The 19,453-nt window shown below is 47.5% G+C and overlaps 1 protein-coding gene across 8 annotated transcripts in view; it reads right to left on the bottom strand.

Moving 5' to 3' along the window:
* Window positions 1-19,453, bottom strand: part of CUX1 (cut like homeobox 1) — a 373,287-nt gene that overhangs the window by 100,409 nt on the left and 253,425 nt on the right. For all 8 annotated transcript variants that reach the window (XM_066274464.1, XM_066274469.1, XM_066274467.1 and 5 more), the window contains exon 9: window positions 8,463-8,511. In XM_066274464.1, coding sequence (XP_066130561.1) covers window positions 8,463-8,511 — 49 coding nt within the window. The remainder of the gene's footprint in view (window positions 1-8,462; window positions 8,512-19,453) is intronic.

The following is a 19,453-nucleotide window of genomic DNA, read 5'->3' as shown; positions in this document are numbered from 1 at the left end:
TAGATTAACCCTTGTGAATAATGTGCCTGTGACTGTCAGGGATAAGGTGCATTCTGACATAGCTCTAGTCTAGCTGACCAGGATAGATACTTCACAGCCTGGGGGAAGAGCTGTTCTGGAAGCAGCCGGGCAGCAGCTGCTTCCAGAACCAACCGCCTATCTGGGAACGCCGGCTCCGAAGTTCTGGCTCTGGAACAAGCAGGGCTGGGCAGCCTGGGCAGTGGGCTCACCATCAGGGTCTCATGAAGGCATCTAGCTGTTCAGAGCAGAGCACTGTTTCATAAAGGCCAATAGCTCACAGAATAAAGGATCTAGCTGTTAATGATTTCATCCTTGGTTTGCATAATTTCTCCAGAGCTTCTGTACTTTATGCAGTTTCCAAGTTCATAGACGGAGTAGCTGTGACCTACTCGTGGAGGTCACAGCCTTTTACCACATTTGGCTTGACTTGGTTACTCCAGTGCAACTTTTTGACTACAGTATTTAGGATTTATACTATTTATTTAGGCTTTATACTCTAAGGATAAGAAAAATGTGATTTGAGGTGGTTTGTGCAGCTAAACATGGACAAAGCAAACAGTGAACAATTAAAAATAAAAACAGGACCAAGTGTGGCTGCAACAGGGATATTCTGTAGTTGTGGATTCGGTCTTTAGCAGCTGAGGCAGAAAGGGTACCGTGCTGGGCTGGCAGCAGGGTGCCCCTTGTTCCCAGGGTCTCACATCTTCCTGATGCCCATAGTCCAACCACGTAGTCTGGTTGTTTCTAGAACGGGAATCAATGGCAGGATGTGGAAACCTCTGCTGCTGGTTTCTGCTCCGGAACCTCAGCCACAGAGATGAGTGTGTCTGCCATGAGACGGACACTAAACTCTGTTTCTCCCGATGGGGTCCCTTTCTCCCCGCCACTCCAGAGGCAGAGCCTAGGCACCGAAGCCAGGGCTCCACGGCGGCGGGGATGGCCCTGGGTGGGATTCGGCGGCCACCCCTGATGAGAATAGCGCCTTACCAGGCCTGAGCCGCTCTCTTGGAAGACTTCTCTTGCTGGCTGCTGCTTACTTTCTTTACTTTTCTGAGACAGAATAGAAATGCTGGAAGTCCAAGCAGAGCAGGGAAGGAGCTAGAGCCCTGCAGTAACCCCTACTTCAGTCAGTCTATAGGAGGGAGGTCAGAAAGCTTTACCAAGAAGTTTCTTGCCATGTGGCTCAAAGTAGCCCTGCACTGGTGACCAAGAAGTCCCCATTTCGACCTGCTGCCTGTGTTTCTGGGACTCGGTGCATATCAGTTTGGATTTGTTTCCCAGATCAGCCAGGCTGAAACCTAGAAGTATACCAAGGCCACCCATGTAAGCCTTATTTGTCACAGCCTGCCTGAGTCACAATTTCAGGAAAGCCGGAAAAGGAAATCACCCTATCTCCTCCTGCCACAAAGCGTGGCCCCGGGGCTCTCTGTGGGCCTTGCTGGCCCACCTGACCTAGGCTGGGAGCCTAATCTACTCCAGGGAAACACCAAGGTGCCCAGGGGACTCCAGGAGTGAGCAGGGACGCAGGCACGGCTCCCCCACTGGCAAGGAGTCCAGATGAAACCAGCGCCGCCTCAGCACCTACGAGGTGCCCACAGGCATGGGCTGCGTCTGAACAGGGTCTGCTTGCAGCAGGGGCTCAGAAATATTTGCTGTATGAATGGGGGCTCTCCCAGGGGTGTAAACTACCACCTCAGTCCATAGGTGGGGAAACAGGCACTGGGAGAGTGAGGGCTGGCTCACAGCCACATCACGGGGGTGGGAAATGGAAGAGCTGGGATTCACGCTCAAACATTCCCCCCATCAGAACACAGAAATCTTGGTCAGAGAAAATGTCACATCTTGCTCTGAGTTCTTTTTGCTCTTTGCATTTCTCCCAAACTTGACTCCTTCTCCTCGGTGAAGTTAAACTGTGGTTTCCAACTTAACCTCAACCTGAGTAGTCTCCTCCTTAAGATAGGCTGGCAGGAGGAGGACCACTCACTGAAAGGACTTCCTCCTGCCCGCACTGTGGCTTTGTGTCCTGGCAACTCAAATCAGATGCTCAGGAAGGGGGGGGGGGTGAAGGCGCAGACGGAGAAGCTGACCGAGTTATTGGGCCCACAGACAGGGTTTCATGTGGCTGGAGAGTGCACAGGTGTGGTTTCTTATTTCCTATGAAGCCTCAAAAGTTCTGAACCTTTCCTGTCATCAATTAAGACAGTATTAGCCTGACCTGTGGTGGTGCAGTGGATAAAGCGTTAACCTGGAGCGCTGAGGTCATTGGTTCGAAACCCCGGGCTTGCCCCATCAAGGCACATGTGAGAAGCAACTAAGAGCTGATGCTTCCTCAATCATTAGTTTTTCGCTGTGACACCTTAGTTGTTCACCGATTGTTTTCTCATATGTGCCTTGACCCGGGGGCTACAGCAGACCAAGTAACCCCCCTTGCTCGAGCCAGCGACCTTGGGTCCAAGCTGGTGAGCTTTGCTCAAACCAGATGAGCCTGTGCTCAAGCTAGCGACCTTGGGGTCTCGAACCTGTGTCCTCTGTATCCCAGTCTGAGGTTCTACCCAGTGCACCACTGCTTGGTCAGGCGAGTTCCTTCTATTTTATTGATGAAAACTATCCTTAAGTTTTTGGTATGTGTAATTGCAGGGATGACAGTTTTCTACTTGTTTGTTAATAATGATTGCTTAAAAAAAAATGTGCAACCATATTACCACACCAGTTATAAGGAGATAAAAATTGCTTCTCTCTGGTTCATGGGGCAGGGTGAACTTTGAGCTGAGACGTGGAAAATGGGTGGAATCAGGAATTCCAAAGCTGCAGAGGGGCAAGGAAGAAGACAGGAGAAATACTGCCATAGGAAGGGGGGACAGGTTTGTCAAAGAGTTATTTCCTAGTGTAGTTAGAGTAATTTTCTTCAAACATACTTTGTACCACATGTACACATTTATCTATAATTTATTGGTACTCCCTTAATTATAAATTATGATAGATTTGTCAAAGAAACACTATGTATTAAAAACATATTAGAAAAAGTGAAAAAATAAAAAGAGCTGATGCTTCCCACTCCTCCCCCTACCTCTCTCTCTAAAATCGATAAGTAAAATCTTAAAAAAAAAAAAAAGGAAAGACAGAATTAATGCAATGCCTTGAAATGCCTTGAAGTTTAACAAACAGGATAAACGAGACCTGGACCTAAGTGATGTTGGTGGAAGACCCCTCTCCCACTTTCCATCACAGATCACAAGTACTGTAGCAATAAAGTATAGCTTCAGGTCTCATAGAACACTGTGATTATAAGCTGAGGGTTAAAATGATATACGTTAACGAACTGTTGAATTGCTTCTCCGGGGGCTTTCCTGTGATGGTAAAGGTGGCTGGACCACATTTCTGGCTGTGCCCACACTGGTGTGTGGTCCTCTGTACCTTTCATCCCTTCTGCCCAGCCCACCTCTGTCTCATCTCCATTGGGACCACCTCAGTTCAGACCCATGCCTTCTTTGCTCTAATCTATTACAAAAGCTGCTCACTGCTTCCCTGACTTTGGGTCTTTCTACTACCATAAATTCTCCAATATTTAGCCAGTGTGATCCTTCTAGAACTCATCTGACATCTTATTTCCATCCGTGATTTCCAGAGTTCTAAGGATGAGGTCCTCACCGGGCTGGATCCCTTTCTATGGGCCTGCTCTCCCTCTCTGGACCTTCTGGTTCTAACTTTATGGAATGGCCTAAACACACAGAGCTCACTGTGACCCTCCTCGCCTGCCTGGAACGCATCCTCATGTCCACCTGGGGAATTTTCTCCTTGTCAGTTGTTCTTGTTGACCCATCAAGCCACCTGGTTCAATCCCTCTGTCTACTTGTTCTATGCCTGATGCCGTCTTATACTCAGAGTTGGTAGCAAATGCCTGCACAGCTCTGATGACAGGGAGCTCACTCCCTTTGGTGTCAGCTCTAGACACAGCTGGAGAGCCAGACCTAAGAGCAAGCTTCCCTTCAGTATCCTCTGAACTCAGCCACGAGAAAGCCAGACCCATTTCCCTGGCCAGCCCTGAGGAGCTACAAGGACAGAATTCACCATGTCTCCACCCTAGGCTTTCCCTTGTGCAAACTTTTTACACCTTACATTCCTGAAATTATTCCTATGGTCTTGGTGTCAAGTCCCTCTGTCTTTTCTCCCTGATCCCCAAAGATAAAGAATCCCCTCAAACCTTCTGGTGTTTTTTGTGTTAGGGTTCCTTCCTTATGTTGGCCATGGTGGGGACTCTGACTCCCGGTACCTGCTTTACTTACAGTATAGTTTCCAGGGTAAATCCTTATTCCCAGGGACAGATTAATTGTTGTGGGCGGTGTAGAATCACCACCTCCTTCATTCTAGAAACTAGTTCCATTAACGTAGCTTTAGGCTGTGATAATTCCTTTGGCAGCCACACCAGGCTGTTAATGCACCCCGAGTTGTTGGTTGGCACTCGCCTATGCCTCTCCCCCACCCCATGCTGGCATTTCCCTAGGACAGGGCTTTGCAATTCTCCCACTAAATCGGTGCTTCCTCAGCAACTACACAATGAACATCTATGCAAGCATCTACTTCTTACCCAGGCATTTCACCTTTAATCCTCAAAACCTCTTGCAAAGGAAGTGCGAGTTATCATTCCCTCATACCTTTTCCCTTGCTTAAAATTTTCTCAAAATTTTAATTATGGTAAAATACATATACCATAAAATGATAATCTTAACCATTTTTAAGCATACAGTTAGGTAGTAGTAAGCACATTTACACTGCTGGGCAATCAATCTTCACAACTATTTCATCTGCCCAAACAGAAACTCGGCACCCATTAAACAACAATCCCCCCCTGCTCCCCCGGCCCCCGTCATCCTACTCTCTGTCTATGAATGTGACTACTCTAGTAACCTCATAAAGTGAAATCATATAGTGTTTGTCCTTTTTTTTTTTTTCAGCAAGAGAGAGAGAAAAAGAGAGGGCAAGGGAGATGAGAAAAATCAACTCACAGTTGTGGCGGCACTTTAGTTGTTCATTGATAGCTCCTCATATGTGCCTTGACCGGGGTGGGGTGGGGGGGGCATTCCAGCCGAGCCAGTGACCTGGGCTACAAGCCAGTGACCTTTGGGCTCATGCCAGTGACCACGAGATCATGTCACTGATCCCACATTCAAGCTGGCAAGCCCATGCTCAAGCTGGAGAGCCTGCGCTCAAGTCCGTGACCTCAGGGTTTCAAACCTGGGACCTCAGTGTCGACACTCTATCCAGTGTCCCACCACCGATCAGGCCAGTGTTTGTCTTTTTATGACTGCCTTATTTCCCATAGCATAATATCCTCAAAGTTCACTATTTTTCTTTCTTTCTTCTTCTTCTTCTTTTTTTTTTTTTGTATTTTTCTGAAGCTGGAAACAGGGAGGCAGTCAGACAGACTCCCGCATGCACCCAACCGGGATCCACCCGGCATGCCCACCAGGGGGCGATGCTCTGCCCATCTTGGGGCGTCACTCTGCCACAACCAGAGCCATTCTAGCGCCTGAGGCAGAGGCCACAGAGCCATCCTCAGCGCCTGGGCAAACTTTGCTCCAATGGAGCCTCGGCTGCGGGAGGGGAAGAGAGACAGAGAGGAAGGAGAGGGGGAGGGGTGGAGAAGCAGATGGGTGCTTCTCCTGTGTGCCCTGGCCGGGAATCGAACCTGGGATTCCTGCACACCAGGTCGACGCTCTACCACTGAGCCAACTGGCCAGGGCTCTTCTTTTTTTTTTTTTTTTTTAAAGAAATATAAATAGTTAAGAGACCTGTTCAAGGCTATACAGCCAGGAAGTATCGAGTTGGGACCTGAGCCAAGTGTCGCTCCAGAGGTGGCGCCTTTCTCTACGGTCCTGCCTGGTGTCTTCTAGGGTTGAGATGTACTCATGTGGCCTCAGCCCTTTTAGAATTGTATCAACTCTGCCAAACTTCTTTAGTACCTGGGGACTGCCTCAGAGACTGCATTTGATAGTTGCAGAATAACGTTATCTGCTTAACAAATCAAAGCTTACCCCAAAGTGCCATCAAAAGAGCAGCCCTGCGGCTGGCCTGGGGGAGAGTGGGTGGGTGGAAATTTGAGAAATGCAAATGGAAGTCCTGAGACAGAGTAAGTTAACTTCTACCAGTAACTACTTTTTAGTCAAGGTCTCTGCAAAGTTGAGTAGTGCCAACTGAATAAAAACCAAGGGACCCAGAGTAAATTAGTTTAGTAGGTGAAGGTAACTAAACAGTTAAGCACCTTTGTGAGGTGAAGCAGAAGCAGTGCTTTTACAGAAGGGGCTGTGTGGATGGGTGCACTTGGGAAACAAGACATCTGAAAGAAGGCAAAGGGGGCCCCTGCTCTGCGGCCTGTTCCCCAGTATGCGGGTGAAGAGCACAGGCTCCAGTCCGGGCTCTGCAGTGACCAGCCACTGACCTCAGTTTCCTCATCTATAAAGCGGGGATCATAACAGCATTGACTTCGGTGGGCTGTGGTGAAGTTTAAGCGATTCCGCTCATGTGAAGTGCTCAGAACAGAGCAAGGCACAAAATAAGCTATTCAAGGCCCTGGCGAGGTACCTCAGTTGGTTAGAGTGTAATCCTGATAGGCCAAGGTTGCAGGTTTGATCCCCGGTCAGGGCTCATACAAGAATCAACCAATGAATGCTTAAATAAATGAAACAACAAATCAATGTTTTTCTTTCTCTCTCTCTTCCTTCCTCTCTCTAAAATCAATTAGAAAAAAAAACACCCAAACTGGCAGCTCTCCCTACAATTACCAGGATAACTAATGTGTAACAATGCTCTCAGGCACTCCATTTCACGCATGCCTACTGGGCCAGAACCCAGATCCTTTGCGGGCTCTGGGTATGCAACACAGAACCCATTAAGTTTTCCTTAAAAAAAAAAAAAAAATCCAGGCCCTGGAAGGGTGGCTTAGTGGATAAAGCAATGTCCCAGTGTGGTAAGGTCATTGGTTTGATCCCCGGTCAGGGCACATATGAGAAGCAACCAATAAGTACACAACTAAATGGAACAACTAAGTGGACTGGTGAGTTAATGATGCTTCTGTTTCCCTCCCTCACTTCCTCTGTCTTTCTCTTTCTCTCTCTCTCTGTTACTCTCTCAAATCAATGAAAAAAATAAAAAAAAGGAAAAAAAATTGAAATCTGCACACCGCCTGGGATCATTCTGTGTGTGTGTGTGTGTTTCCGAAGTTAGACGTGGGGAGGCAGTCAGACTGACTCCCGCATGCACCCGACCAGGATCACCCGGCATGCCCACCAGGGGGCGACACTCTGCCCATCTGGGCCTTTGCTCCATTGCTGCTGGAGACATTCTAGCGCCTGAGGCAGAGGCCATGGAGGCGTCCTTGGTGCCGGGGCCAACTTTTGCTCTAATGGAGCCTTGGCTGCGGGAGGGGAAGAGAGAGAGAGAAAGAAGGGGAAGAGTGGAGAAGCAGATGGGCGCTTCTCCTGTGTGCCCTGACCGGGAATCGAACCTGGACTTCCACACGCCGGGCCGATGCTCTACTGCTGAGCCAACCGGCCAAGGAATTTCACATTTCAATCAGACTTAAGAATGATTTTATTGATCAAAGAATAGATAAGGACACTCTTCCCTGAGGGTCGAGGTAAGCAATGGCAGGTGGGTGCCCTCTGAAACTTTCAGAAGGTGGGAAGTAGAGACCACAGATCCAGGAAGGACTTCCATCTTGTGGGGCTGTACTTGCCTGGGCCACTGAGGCACACCGCCAAGCAGTGCTTGAGGCTGCCCAGGTGTAAACTTGTATGGGGGGTAGCCATAGCTGTGGCCTTCTGAAGCTGAGAAACACCATGGCTTTGGCTGTTTTTCCTCACAAATAGAGAAAATAAATGGGAGACCTCTTTCTTTCCAAAGAAACAGCACCATTTGCTGAAGCAAATGTTTTACTGTTTTCGAGTCCTTGGGGAAAGAAGGCGTTCTACACAGTGGCCAAATTTCCCAGGCAGTTGAGTGTTTAGAGATGACCAATACCATGTGCCCATTTTGTGCCAGATACTGTGTTGAGTACTTCCCACGAGGCACCCATGCTAAGTACCCGACAAGAGAGGGCTGTCAGCTGGAGGTCTCTCCAGACGAGTGGCTTCAAACCCGGTAGAGGGAGCGATAAAGACTTCTCTATGGAATCACACACTGGGATAAACTCTACAGCGTCATAGCTGCCACATGAATAGAGGCAGGTGTTTGAGAGACGAATTAAGAAAAAGAACAAGAGGTAGCTGCTTTGCAGGGGATGTCTGGGATGCTAGGGTCACATCAAAGGAAAAGTGTCAACATTCATAGCTGTATGTAAAAAATATGAGAATAAATGGTTTTCTAACTTAGAGAGATGCAATTTTCCAAGATGACAAATGGCTATACTATTGTGATTTTATGCCTGAAGCTATCAAACATCCTACCTGGTTTGCTCTTTCAAGGTCCGTCATGATCATCTCAATTTCGTCGGCCCTAGGAGGTGAGAGGAAGAAAGCGCATTAGTAGCAAGACAGGCTGAGGGGGTGCCCATGGCTCTGAACTTGACAGAATGACCCATAGGTATACATTCTGGTCACAGTCACCAGTGTCGGGGGAGAGAGGAGCCATGCAGACCTGTGAGGGGGAGCTACCGCTCACCGGGAGGAGGTGGGCCTGCACTGGGGGGAAGGGGCAAACTGCCTGTCAGGAGCTCCCGATCTTGTCCGTGAGAGAGAACCATAAAAAGATAAAATACAATGGCCAAGAGAGTGAACAGAGCTCTGAAAAGAATACTCTGAAAAAACTTCAGAGGTCATGTGTGAACTGGGTTTTGAAGGATGAGTAGAAGTTTGCTAGGACCAAGAGAACCACAAGAAGGCAGAGAAGACAATGGGAATGCAGGTCGGGGACTGCATTCTGCAGTCTGCTCTATAAAACCATCTGAGTTCACCATCATCATTTGGCCTTGCCCACACCCAGGGGTTTCCAGGTGCTTCCCCTATTTTGAAAGTATTCCTTGAGTAATTTGAAGGCAATACACATGGTTCCAACATATAATATGAGAGAGAGAATAATGCTGAGAATCCTATTGAGAAGAACATGATCAATTTGGAAAGTCTATGGGACGTTAGAACCAGACACTTGGACAAATCACTGCCCCAAACTTCTGTAAGATATATTCTGATGAGAGGCCAAGGCCAAGACTGGCTGCAACCAAGGAAGGTTTAACACACGCGTCGAAGATGGAATGGAATATTACGGCTATACATCCACAGTGGGGTTCAGGGCCCACTCCTGCTGGGCCCTCCTGACTCTACACTCCATGTGGGCCTGAGCTCTCTGCTGCCTCGGGACACAGCGCCACGCCTCAGTGCTATGCATTTGGCCCTTCTACAGGGAGTCTCCTGTACCCTGCTGCCTCAGCCCATCACCCAACCCCATGGCCCTGTGCTCCCGCAACACCCACCACTGTTGGCCCCTAAATAGCCTTGCCCTGTGCTATCTGCCCAGATCACCCTCCCCTCCTTGGGAACCTAATCTCCTACTTCCGCCCCTCCTCCAGCCCCTCCCAAATCCCCCCCAGTGGTTCCATCTTGGGGAGCAGCACAGCCTCCTCTCCTCCCTCCTTCTTCCAATCTGTGTGTCTTCTTTGCCTTCATCTCTGGTGCCTGCACAGGGCTGGTTTCAGGTTGGAGGCCTGAGTCCTCAATGCAGCCTGTCCTGCCAGCAAGGTGCCAGCCTGCCCCCTGGGACAGCCTGGGGCACCCAACAGGCCTGACTTCTGCCCCTGAAACCTGCTTCTCTGGTCCTAAGCACCCACCCTTAACACCGAGAGTTAGACAAACTACATTTAGGCCCTGGTTGGTGGGGTTCTGCTGTTTGCCGGACCCAAGGTTTACCAGCCTTTAACTGCGATTCGAGGCAATTTTATCAGCTCCCAGCAGCCTGAGCAGGGCCACAGATGCCTTGTGATCAAGTTCGAGGCTCATTGTATCTGTTTGAAATAGTATCCTGCTGTCAGACTGGTCTGAGAAAAGTGAAACAACTCATAAAATGGCCTAGTTAAGTGAAGCTATTTTTAGGGTGACTTCGTGAAGAAGGCAGTGTCTCTGGAAGACAAATACCCCAATGGGGCCTCTGCAGTGAAATACTGGGTGCAAGAGGGGTGGGGGCCGCTTAAGTTACTAAACATCTCACCGCAGCATCTGAAACGAAAACCTCCAAGAGCTTGGAAAAACTGCTGTGTCAAAGAAAAGATAGTCTAATGACGACAAAAGATAACACAAACAAAAGCCATGATGGTGTTAAGGGTCTGAAACATGACAGGAAAGGACACCTGACAGCCAGTACAGAAAGCTGCTATCTCAACAACCTGCTGACGAAGTGCAAACTTCATTGGGCACAAGAGGAAATAAAAGTTGAACAAACTTGTAAGGCAAATCCCATCTTTTAAACACAGTTTTGAACTTTAACCAGTTAGTCACATGTATTTACACAGTTGAGATACACATGGTAAACTTCCCCGGCTACCGGCATCACTCACGCACTCACTCTCATTCTGTGAATGTTTCCGACACCTACAAGTTTCCTGGACCGGGACGGGGCTACAGGATGGGCGCACATAGATGTGGCTCCTGCAGATCTTGCCAGGACTGCATATTTACGAGAGGAGAATGGAAATGCTTAGCCGCTGAATACCTGAAAAAAGATTTATTGGTGGTGTCTCACTTGTCTCCTGAGCAGCTCCGGGGAGCTGGCTGCAGGGCCCGGAGTTAGACGGGGCTGGCCTGGCCGAGTGCGCCGAAGGCCTGAGCAGGGGCTTTGGTGAGAGGTTTTCCTAATCTCTCCTGTTAGGTTCTTTCATTTTTTTTTTTTTTTTTTTTTTTTTTTTTTTTTTTTTCATTTTTCTGAAGCTGGAAATAGGGAGAGACAGTCAGACAGACTCCCGCATGCGCCCGACCGGGATCCACCCGGCACGCCCACCAGGGGCGACGCTCTGCCCACCAGGGGGCGATGCTCTGCCCATCCTGGGCGTCGCCATGTTGTGACCAGAGCCACTCTAGCGCCTGAGGCAGAGGCCACAGAGCCATCCCCAGCGCCCGGGCCATCTTTGCTCCAATGGAGCCTTGGCTGCGGGAGGGGAAGAGAGAGACAGAGAGGAAAGAGCGGCGGAGGGGTGGAGAAGCAAATAGACGCTTCTCCTGTGTGCCCTGGCCGGGAATCGAACCCGGGTCCTCCGCACGCTAGGTCGACGCTCTACCACTGAGCCAACCGGCCAGGGCTCCTGTTAGGTTCTTGATGAGCCCTTTCATCTTTCATTAATTCTGGCTAATTTATCTTTGTCATTCTAGTATTTCTTCTGCTCTGTTTGAAACTCTGTTATTTGGATATTGTTGGCACATCCACTTCTGTCCTCCATATCATTCAACCTTTCTTTATCCTTTCTCTGTTTTCTGTGGTTCTTCAAGCTGACCCAACGGCAGCTGTATTCACCCTCTAATTGACCTTTTCTCTTTTGTTCCTTAGTTCAGTTGTTCTATTTTCCATACCTGTTATTTCTACTTCATTCATTTTTAAAAAATTATTCCTTTCTTTTCGCTTTACATTGCTATTATCTTCCCTGGTTTTCTTGAGTATCTTTCTCATGTCTAGTTTATACTGTGGCCCAGATGTTTGAAGTCAGATCACATACACTGTTGGGTGTGGGGGTGTGTGTCTTCCAGGGGGATGTTCTCTTCTGGGGACTGTTTTTGGGGGTGCTAAATACACTCTTTGGCAGAGTATATGGGGGAAGACAGCCCTGCAGTGTCTCAGGCTGAAATGAAGAAGAAAGGGGACCAGGGGGGTGATGCCAGGCCTCAAGGGGTCACTGATCAGCTTCTCCACATGGCCAGAGCTTCACCTTTAATCCTCTGGGAGTCCCCAGACCTAGGGGTCTGGAGATAAGGGGCAGAGGTGTGGCTGCCTGGGGACCGCTGGCCCACCTGCGCCTGTTTTTATCTAATCCTCGGTTCTTGCCTGGCTCTGCCAATGGCCAAGCAGCCACATACAAAGCCACGGCGACAGAAAAGAGTGGTTCCTAGGGTCTGGCTTCACCCAGAGGCTGGATCAGCAAGGCAGGGCCTGTGGGGCTGGGAAGTGGTATCCAAATTCCGCAGGAGTTAGAGGCCCTCGGTGGGCTTGACAGCCTCCTTGGACAGTGAATGGTTTTGAATGCTCATTAGAATGTCTAATATCCAGAAAACAAAGCACCACTTCCAAAAAGTTTCAAGTCACTTATAAAGAATTAAACAGGAAGGTGCCTTCTCGGCAGTCTGAGGCAACCCCTGGAAATGAATTTCAAGTTTTTCCATTTTGTGATCGGTTTAACTTTAGTTACTAAGCAACTGCTAAACTGACCAAAATATTGAATGTGATAACAACTACCGCACTTACCTTTCATTCATTATGAGAGCGACTCTCATATTTCTAAAGCTTTCAAATGATAATGACAACACTGAGCCCCGCTGTTAAAAAGCAGGCTATTCTACACCAGGTATCGCGATGACAGCAGGGCCCAGGGGGGCTGCAGTTCCCATTCACAGGATGGACCAGAAACCAGAAGGAGACAATGGAAGGAGCCAGGGAGCAGTGGGCAAGGAAAAGTTCAAATTATTATTTCATTTTGAAGACGTGACGTGCAGACCAGGCCCGAGGCGGTGGGGTCTCTGCCGCTGGGTCTGCGCTGGCCTCACCAGGGGACACGGCCACCACCGAGCAGCTCAGTCCACTCCCCTCCACACTGCTGCCTTCACCCTCCCCACTAAATTCATCCTCCCAGGCAAACTGCCCTAAGTAAGTAATTCGAAAATGCCCAGAGGTTAGTAATACAACTATAAATGTTATCTGAAAAGTGCAAAAATGAATTAAATGCCGCGTGCTTTCACAGCGTGAGTGTCAACAATATTCTGAAGTTTTTCCATTCTTTTCATTTTGAAGGTTCAACTACCACATCAGGATCTAGAGCCAGACGTTAGTCTAAAATCATTTCTTTTCCAAAGTCCATAACAACTGCACATATTGTTTGCTCAGCAAAACTATTTATTATAAAAATTTAGTTCTCTCACCTTTTTATGAGCTGACAAAACAGCTTTCACTGATCTATTAACCTGCATGGCATTATGCTCCACTCCGACTTCAAATAGCGGATAATTTCAGCTTGGCCTAGAATATTTGGTTCATTCAATCAGTTCCCTACAGATCATTTCAGGGCATTCTCTGCGCTAGCACGCAATTTTTATGAGGAACTTAAGAGGACATGGCCAAGGTCGATGGGAGGGGGATGATATCCACACTAGAAACTCTGTATTTACTGTCACCCTAGCCCAGATGCTAAAGGATGGCACAGGGCAAGGCTGGTGCATGTTTCAATATCCAACATGCACACTATCATCAGAAGCTGTTAAGACAAAGTACTTCTACAAGCAATTAAAGAAATGTCCTTGGTGGCCTTCAAAGATCAGCATGTCTTCTTGGACCCAAGTCAGAAGCCAATAGTTTCAATATTAGACTGCAAAGTTCTTGAGCGTTAAAAGACAAAATATCTAAAGATTAATTCTCCCTGCTTAAAAGAAAAAAAAAAATAAAGCTTCAGTATGTGTAATAAAGTGAAATATTCCCCTCCACCAGGATGTGGCGTTTAATGGCCTCAGGTGTCAGGAAGGCGGATCACTTTCCTGACAACTTAGACCAGGCCCAGCTCTCTTAGCACAGAGAGCACGAGGAAAGAGAGGCCACACAGAAGCAGGGCTCACTGGATCAGCATCGGAAAGAGCAGGTAGAAAGAGGTGGCCAGAGGGTCGGTGCTGAAGAAGGTTTCTTGGCTATGGATCTGGAATCCCCTTAATGGGGGTAGGGAATCCACAGGAAAGGTATCACTTTCTGTCCCCTTATAGGGACACAAATGAGGAGCTGGGCACAGTGCAGAAACCCAATCTCACTGCAAGGAAAGGCTGGTCTGCAGTCCCATGTGAGTGCCAGGCAGGACTGTACCTGGAGGAGGTGGCATTGTGCCCTCCTCCTGCACAGGCACTGGCCTGTCCTGACGGGTGTGGGTCACAGACTGGGGTGGGGGCGAGGGGACAGTTTCTGCTCTAGGCCTACAGAGCACCTACTGTGTGCCATAGCTGATGGGGAAACAAATGTCCCACGTGGGGTCAGCAGCACCAGTATCCTGGCATTTACCTTATCACTAACACACTGGCTGTACCTTGCCCGTTCTGGGTCACAAATAGCACTGAATGTCTGAAGGTGGCAGGGACCCTGTTGAGACTGCCTTTTCAGTGGTGGGTACAGGGAGGTAAACAGACCCAAGTAATTTCAGTACAGTGACAGCACAGAACAAGGGACAAAGGGCTTTGAAAACATGAGGAGTGATAGTCTCAGAGGAGAGGACGTGGCCTGTATCCTGGAGGCTGAAGATGCTTTTGTTGGGCAGAGAATAGTGGGACTGAGAGAAGAGCATCCTTCTGGACAGAGAAAGGAATCACGCCGTGATGGGTGCCTCTTAACTCTCTACAGCTTTGTGCTTGCCCTCTTGCTTTCACAGTACCATGCCCTCATCTGCACATAATGGCTAGTCTCTTCTTGCCCCACCCCGCCCCCTTAAATAATATATTTTATTAATAAAATTTTTTTTACTAATTTGAGAGATATGAAGGGAGAAAGAGAATGGAGAGAGAGAGAAAGAGAGAGAAAGAGAGAGAAAGAGAGAGAGAGAGAAACAGATTTGTTGCTCCGCTCATTCATGCACTCACTAGTCAATTCTTGTATGTGCCCTGACTGGGGATCGAACCCACAACAACCCTGGCACATCAGGATGATGCTCCAACCAATTGAACTAGCTGGCTAGGGTCTTCCTGCCCCTTTTATGCCTCTATTTCTTTCTTAGATGATGGCACTGACCAGTGCTTCCAGAACCACATCACAGCAAGAGTGACAGAAGGGACCCCTGTCTGGTGTCTGACTTCAATGTCGATGTATTGAAAGTTTCACTGTTAAGCATGTTTCTGGTTTTGGAATTTAAATATGTTACTATTTTGTTAATGAAATATCCAATTGTTCTTATTTTATTAAGGTTTTTTTTTTTTTGTATTTTTCCGAAGCTGGAAATGGGGAGAGACAGTCAGACAGACTCCCACATGCGCCCGACCGGGATCCACCCGGTACGCCCACCAGGGGTGAGGCTCTGCCCACCAGGGGGTGATGCTCTGCCCCTCCGGGGCGTCACTCTGTTGCAACTAGAGCCACTCTAGTGCCTGGGGCAGAGGCCAAGGAGCCATCCCCAGGGCCCGGGCCATCTTTGCTCCAATGGAGCCTCGGCTGTGGGAGGGGAAGAGAGAGACAGAGAGGAAGGAGAGGGGGAGGGGTGGAGAAGTAGATGGGCGCTTCTCCTGTGTGCCCTGGCCGGGAATCGAACCTGGGACTTCTGCACGCCAGGCCGACGCTCTACCACTGAGCCAACCGGCCAGGGCCTATTAAGGCTTTTTAATAAAAGATGGATACTGATCTCATTAAGTACCTTTTAAGCATTTATGGAGCTAATTAAATGGTTTTTCTCCTTTGACCCACTAAAACTGTAAATTATACTGACAGCTATTTGCCCCCCATTTGGTTGTGGTGTGTTACACATTTAATGTCCTCCTAAATTCCATTTGCTAATAATTTATTAATATTTTTTCATAAATATTTATATATGGGATTGACCTTTATCTTGTCTTACATTTGCCAGGTAAAGTCATACAGAACACTTTTAAAGCATTTGCTTCTCTTTGTAGACAAAAATGAATTAACACAGATTTGACAATATTACTCTTAAAAAGACCTCATCCAAGTTTCCCACCTGTACTGTCTATAAAAACAACCGCCTGAGAGGCGAGCCCTTCGGTGTCTAAACTGAGGAGGAGCTCCGCTAGGCCACCTCTCTGTCATCTCCAGCCTGAATCTCTCAACATTTCCTCTCCCATGAGGTCTGTGGCCTCTTCTGTCTGGACCAATGCTTCCCTCAGTGCGTTTTCATGGGGACTGATGTTCAAATCCAGTCTGCCTGAGATGGCTCGGTGGAGTCTAGGAGGTTCTTTTGGCTCCCTCCCTCCCAGTTAGACCAACAGTGTCTTTTGGCTCAGGATCCTCTCACCATCACTGTGGGCCTGGAATCTGCAGGAAGTGGAGGGTCAACAGCCGACCACAGAATGATCTCCCCAAAACACCTCTTTTCCTAGCTTTATTTCCCACGTGTCAAACAATCTAGCCTTCCAAACAAAGAAGCCTAAGTGCAGAACTGCTTCCTCATCAGAGCCATTGTACTGTTTATTTTGTTTCCAGCAGATGTTTTTTTTTTACAGTCTATTGGTAACATGCACCCCATGCAAATTTTCTTCTGTAGCTCAGTCAAAATTCTCCAGTCTCTTGAGTCCTACTCTGTTCCCTGAAACCACAATGCTTTTCCCCATGGCTGTGTCTCTGCTGTGGCCAACACGGCAGCTGCTGTCACCATTCAGGTTTCAGCCCTTGTGGCTGTCCTCTGAAAGGTCTCCTGGCAGCCTCACTCCCCATCACCCACTTGTTTTATTTTTTTTTAACTTTTTTCACTAATTTTATTTTTTATTGCACTTATTATTCTTGTCTCAAAGTATCTTGTTCATATATTGATTCACTGCTATAATCCCAGAGAATACAGTAGGGACTCACTAAATACTGGTTAATCAAATATGCAAACTATCATCTGTGCTATATCTGAAGTCCACTCTACTCTGGACAAATGACAATGTACTGGCCGCTATTTTAAAAGGAAAGAGTGTGGGGGTATTTTGCCAAGGTGTCAGTATGACGTTTAAGGGAAGAGTCTGGTTGTTTTTACAGGAAGGAAAATAATTCCTTTTTCTTACCACTTTTAATAGCCTTTGAAAAAGAAGGCAATGATCTCCTTAGAGAAAAAAGTATGTACAGACCCAGAGTGAGGCCTCCTTTCATTCATGGACTGGGAGCTCCTAGAGGACAGGGCCAGGTGGCCTGGCTCACCTGGTGTCCTCGTGCCCAACACAGAGCTGGACACAGCTGGGTCTCAGCAAACTCCAAGCGGGAGGGGAGGAAGTGAGGAGGAGCAAGCATTATTTGGAGGAAGGCTTTCTTGATAACCCTCATCTGTAAAACTAGTCCTATCTTTCATTTCCAACCCAGGTTAAGACACTCTGTGTTGGTAGGAGTGGCAAGCAGAGGTGAAGCTGCCTGATATCCTTCCAGGCCCCCCTTTAAATATGTCACGTCAAAGTGGACCCACCCCTCCCTAATCAAAGGAGGGCCTGGGCAGAGGCAGTGGGAGAGCTTGACCCCTAAAAGTAACCTAGAAATTATGGTTTTGATTCTTGTTGGAAATGAAACTGTGTCGAGACAGTTAAATGGCCAGAATGTCACCTCTGTCTGTTCAGAAATTAACCACAATTTATTCATTTTTATGACCATTATATTAAATTTAAATGATACAACAGTAACAATTAAAATCAATTTTAGTTAAGCCTCTTTTCAATCTCAAATGGGAAGAAAATTTCCCTTGTTGCCCAGTTATTCAGCTGACTTGTTTATATGAAATGATGTAAATAATAACCTTCTTTAGTTTAATCTGAGTCTAGCTGACAACCAGTGGTCTTCTACAGCCCACAGGGGTCAACTTTCCCCCTGTGCCAAACCAGCAGGGCAGCTCCACCAGGCCAGTCCCTCACCAGAGTATGACCCTCAGTCTGAGCCTGTGACCATCTCTCAGGCTTTGATCTTCTCTCAGCAGAAACATGGGACAGTTGTAGCCAGAGAATTAGCTTATGAGATTACATAATTCATTTTGTTACTGTGACCACCCAAGGCCTTTTGGGCTAAGCATCAGAATTAATCTTCAGATGCTTCTTGCCATTTCTCTACAGTTCTAACACAGTGGCTCTAAAAACAATGGGCAGGTTGGATATGAAAATCCTATTCTTGCCTTAAATCAGCGCCATGGGGTAATAAGTAGGATGGAGTGATGGAGGTGAAATTAAGGAAATTGTGGTCTGGAAAGCCAGAGTGTGGCTGGCAGAGCAAACGGGACCGATACTTCCCCACTGCTTTCAGTAATTTGACCTTGAGCAGACCTTAGCGCGTGATAGTTGTGTGTATGGGAAGAATAAAACAGCCTCTCTCGGAGGAACTGGCATGAGAATAAACTAAGAACATTGATGGAGGAGAACAGGACTTCGTAAACCACAAACACGCATGTCTGTAAATGCTGCTATTGCTGCATGTGAAAATCAAGAACTTTGTCTTCTGGTTAGAGCAGGGGTCCCCAAACTTTTTACACAGGGGGCCAGTTCACTGTCCCTCAGACCATTGGAGGGCCGCCACATACAGTGCTCCTCTCACTGACCACCAATGAAAGAAGTGCCCCTTCTGGAAGTGCGGCGGGGGCCGGATAAATGGCCTCAGGGGGCCGCATGCGGCCCGTGGGCTGTAGTTTGGGGCGCCTGCCTGAGACCATTAGAAGATAACAGTAACCACCCATGAAGCAGCCTTTGCCAAAAGTTTCCAGTACAAATCTGATTCAGCCTCTGGATTCAACTATAAACTTAGAGGAATTACAGAGGATGAGGACCACGCGCAGCTACACTTGGGGGTGCTTCTGGCAATATCCAGAGTGTGGGAAACTCTTCAGGACAAATTAACTGGTTTCATATACAAATAAATCACAAGGAAAAGAAAAAGGAAAAGAGAGGGAGAGGAATCTATGAAATGAACGAGACTTAAAGGCACACCAACCAATCACAATGTGTGGATCTTATTTAGATCTTGATTTGAACAAATTAAAAAAATAAAACCATTAATGACATTTAGGAGTAGTTAGGAAGTATCGGTTATATTAAGAAATTAGTTTTTGCCTGACCAGGTGGTGGCGCAGTGGATAAAGCGTCGGACTGGGATGCGGAAGTTCCCAGGTTCGAGACCCTGAGGTCACCAGCTTCAGCAAAAAGCTCACCAGCTTGGACCCAAGGTCACTAGCTGAGCAAGGGGTTACTCGGTCTGCTGAAGGCCCGCGGTCAAGGCACATATGAGAAAGCAATCAATGAACAACTAAGGTGTTGCAACGAGAAACTGATGATTGATGCTTCTCATCTCTCTCTGTTCCTGTCTGTCTGTCCCTATCTATCCCTCTCTCTGACCCTGTAAAAATTAATTAATAAATAAAAAAATGTATACTTAAAAAAAAATAAATTAGTTTTTGATGTGATAATAGTATTGTGGCTATATTAAAAGAGAAGAGTCCTTATTGTGAAGATCTACATTTAGAGGTAAAATGAAAGGATTCTGAAAGTAGCTTCAAGATAAAATGGGGCAGGTGAGACAGGGTCACCTTGAGTGAAGTGGCAGGAATTGC

This window comes from Saccopteryx bilineata, chromosome 4 (assembly GCF_036850765.1).
Source record: "Saccopteryx bilineata isolate mSacBil1 chromosome 4, mSacBil1_pri_phased_curated, whole genome shotgun sequence".
NCBI lineage: Eukaryota > Metazoa > Chordata > Mammalia > Chiroptera > Emballonuridae > Saccopteryx > Saccopteryx bilineata.
Note: the sequence above shows the minus strand (reverse complement) of the source record. Positions and strands in the feature narration are given on the sequence as shown.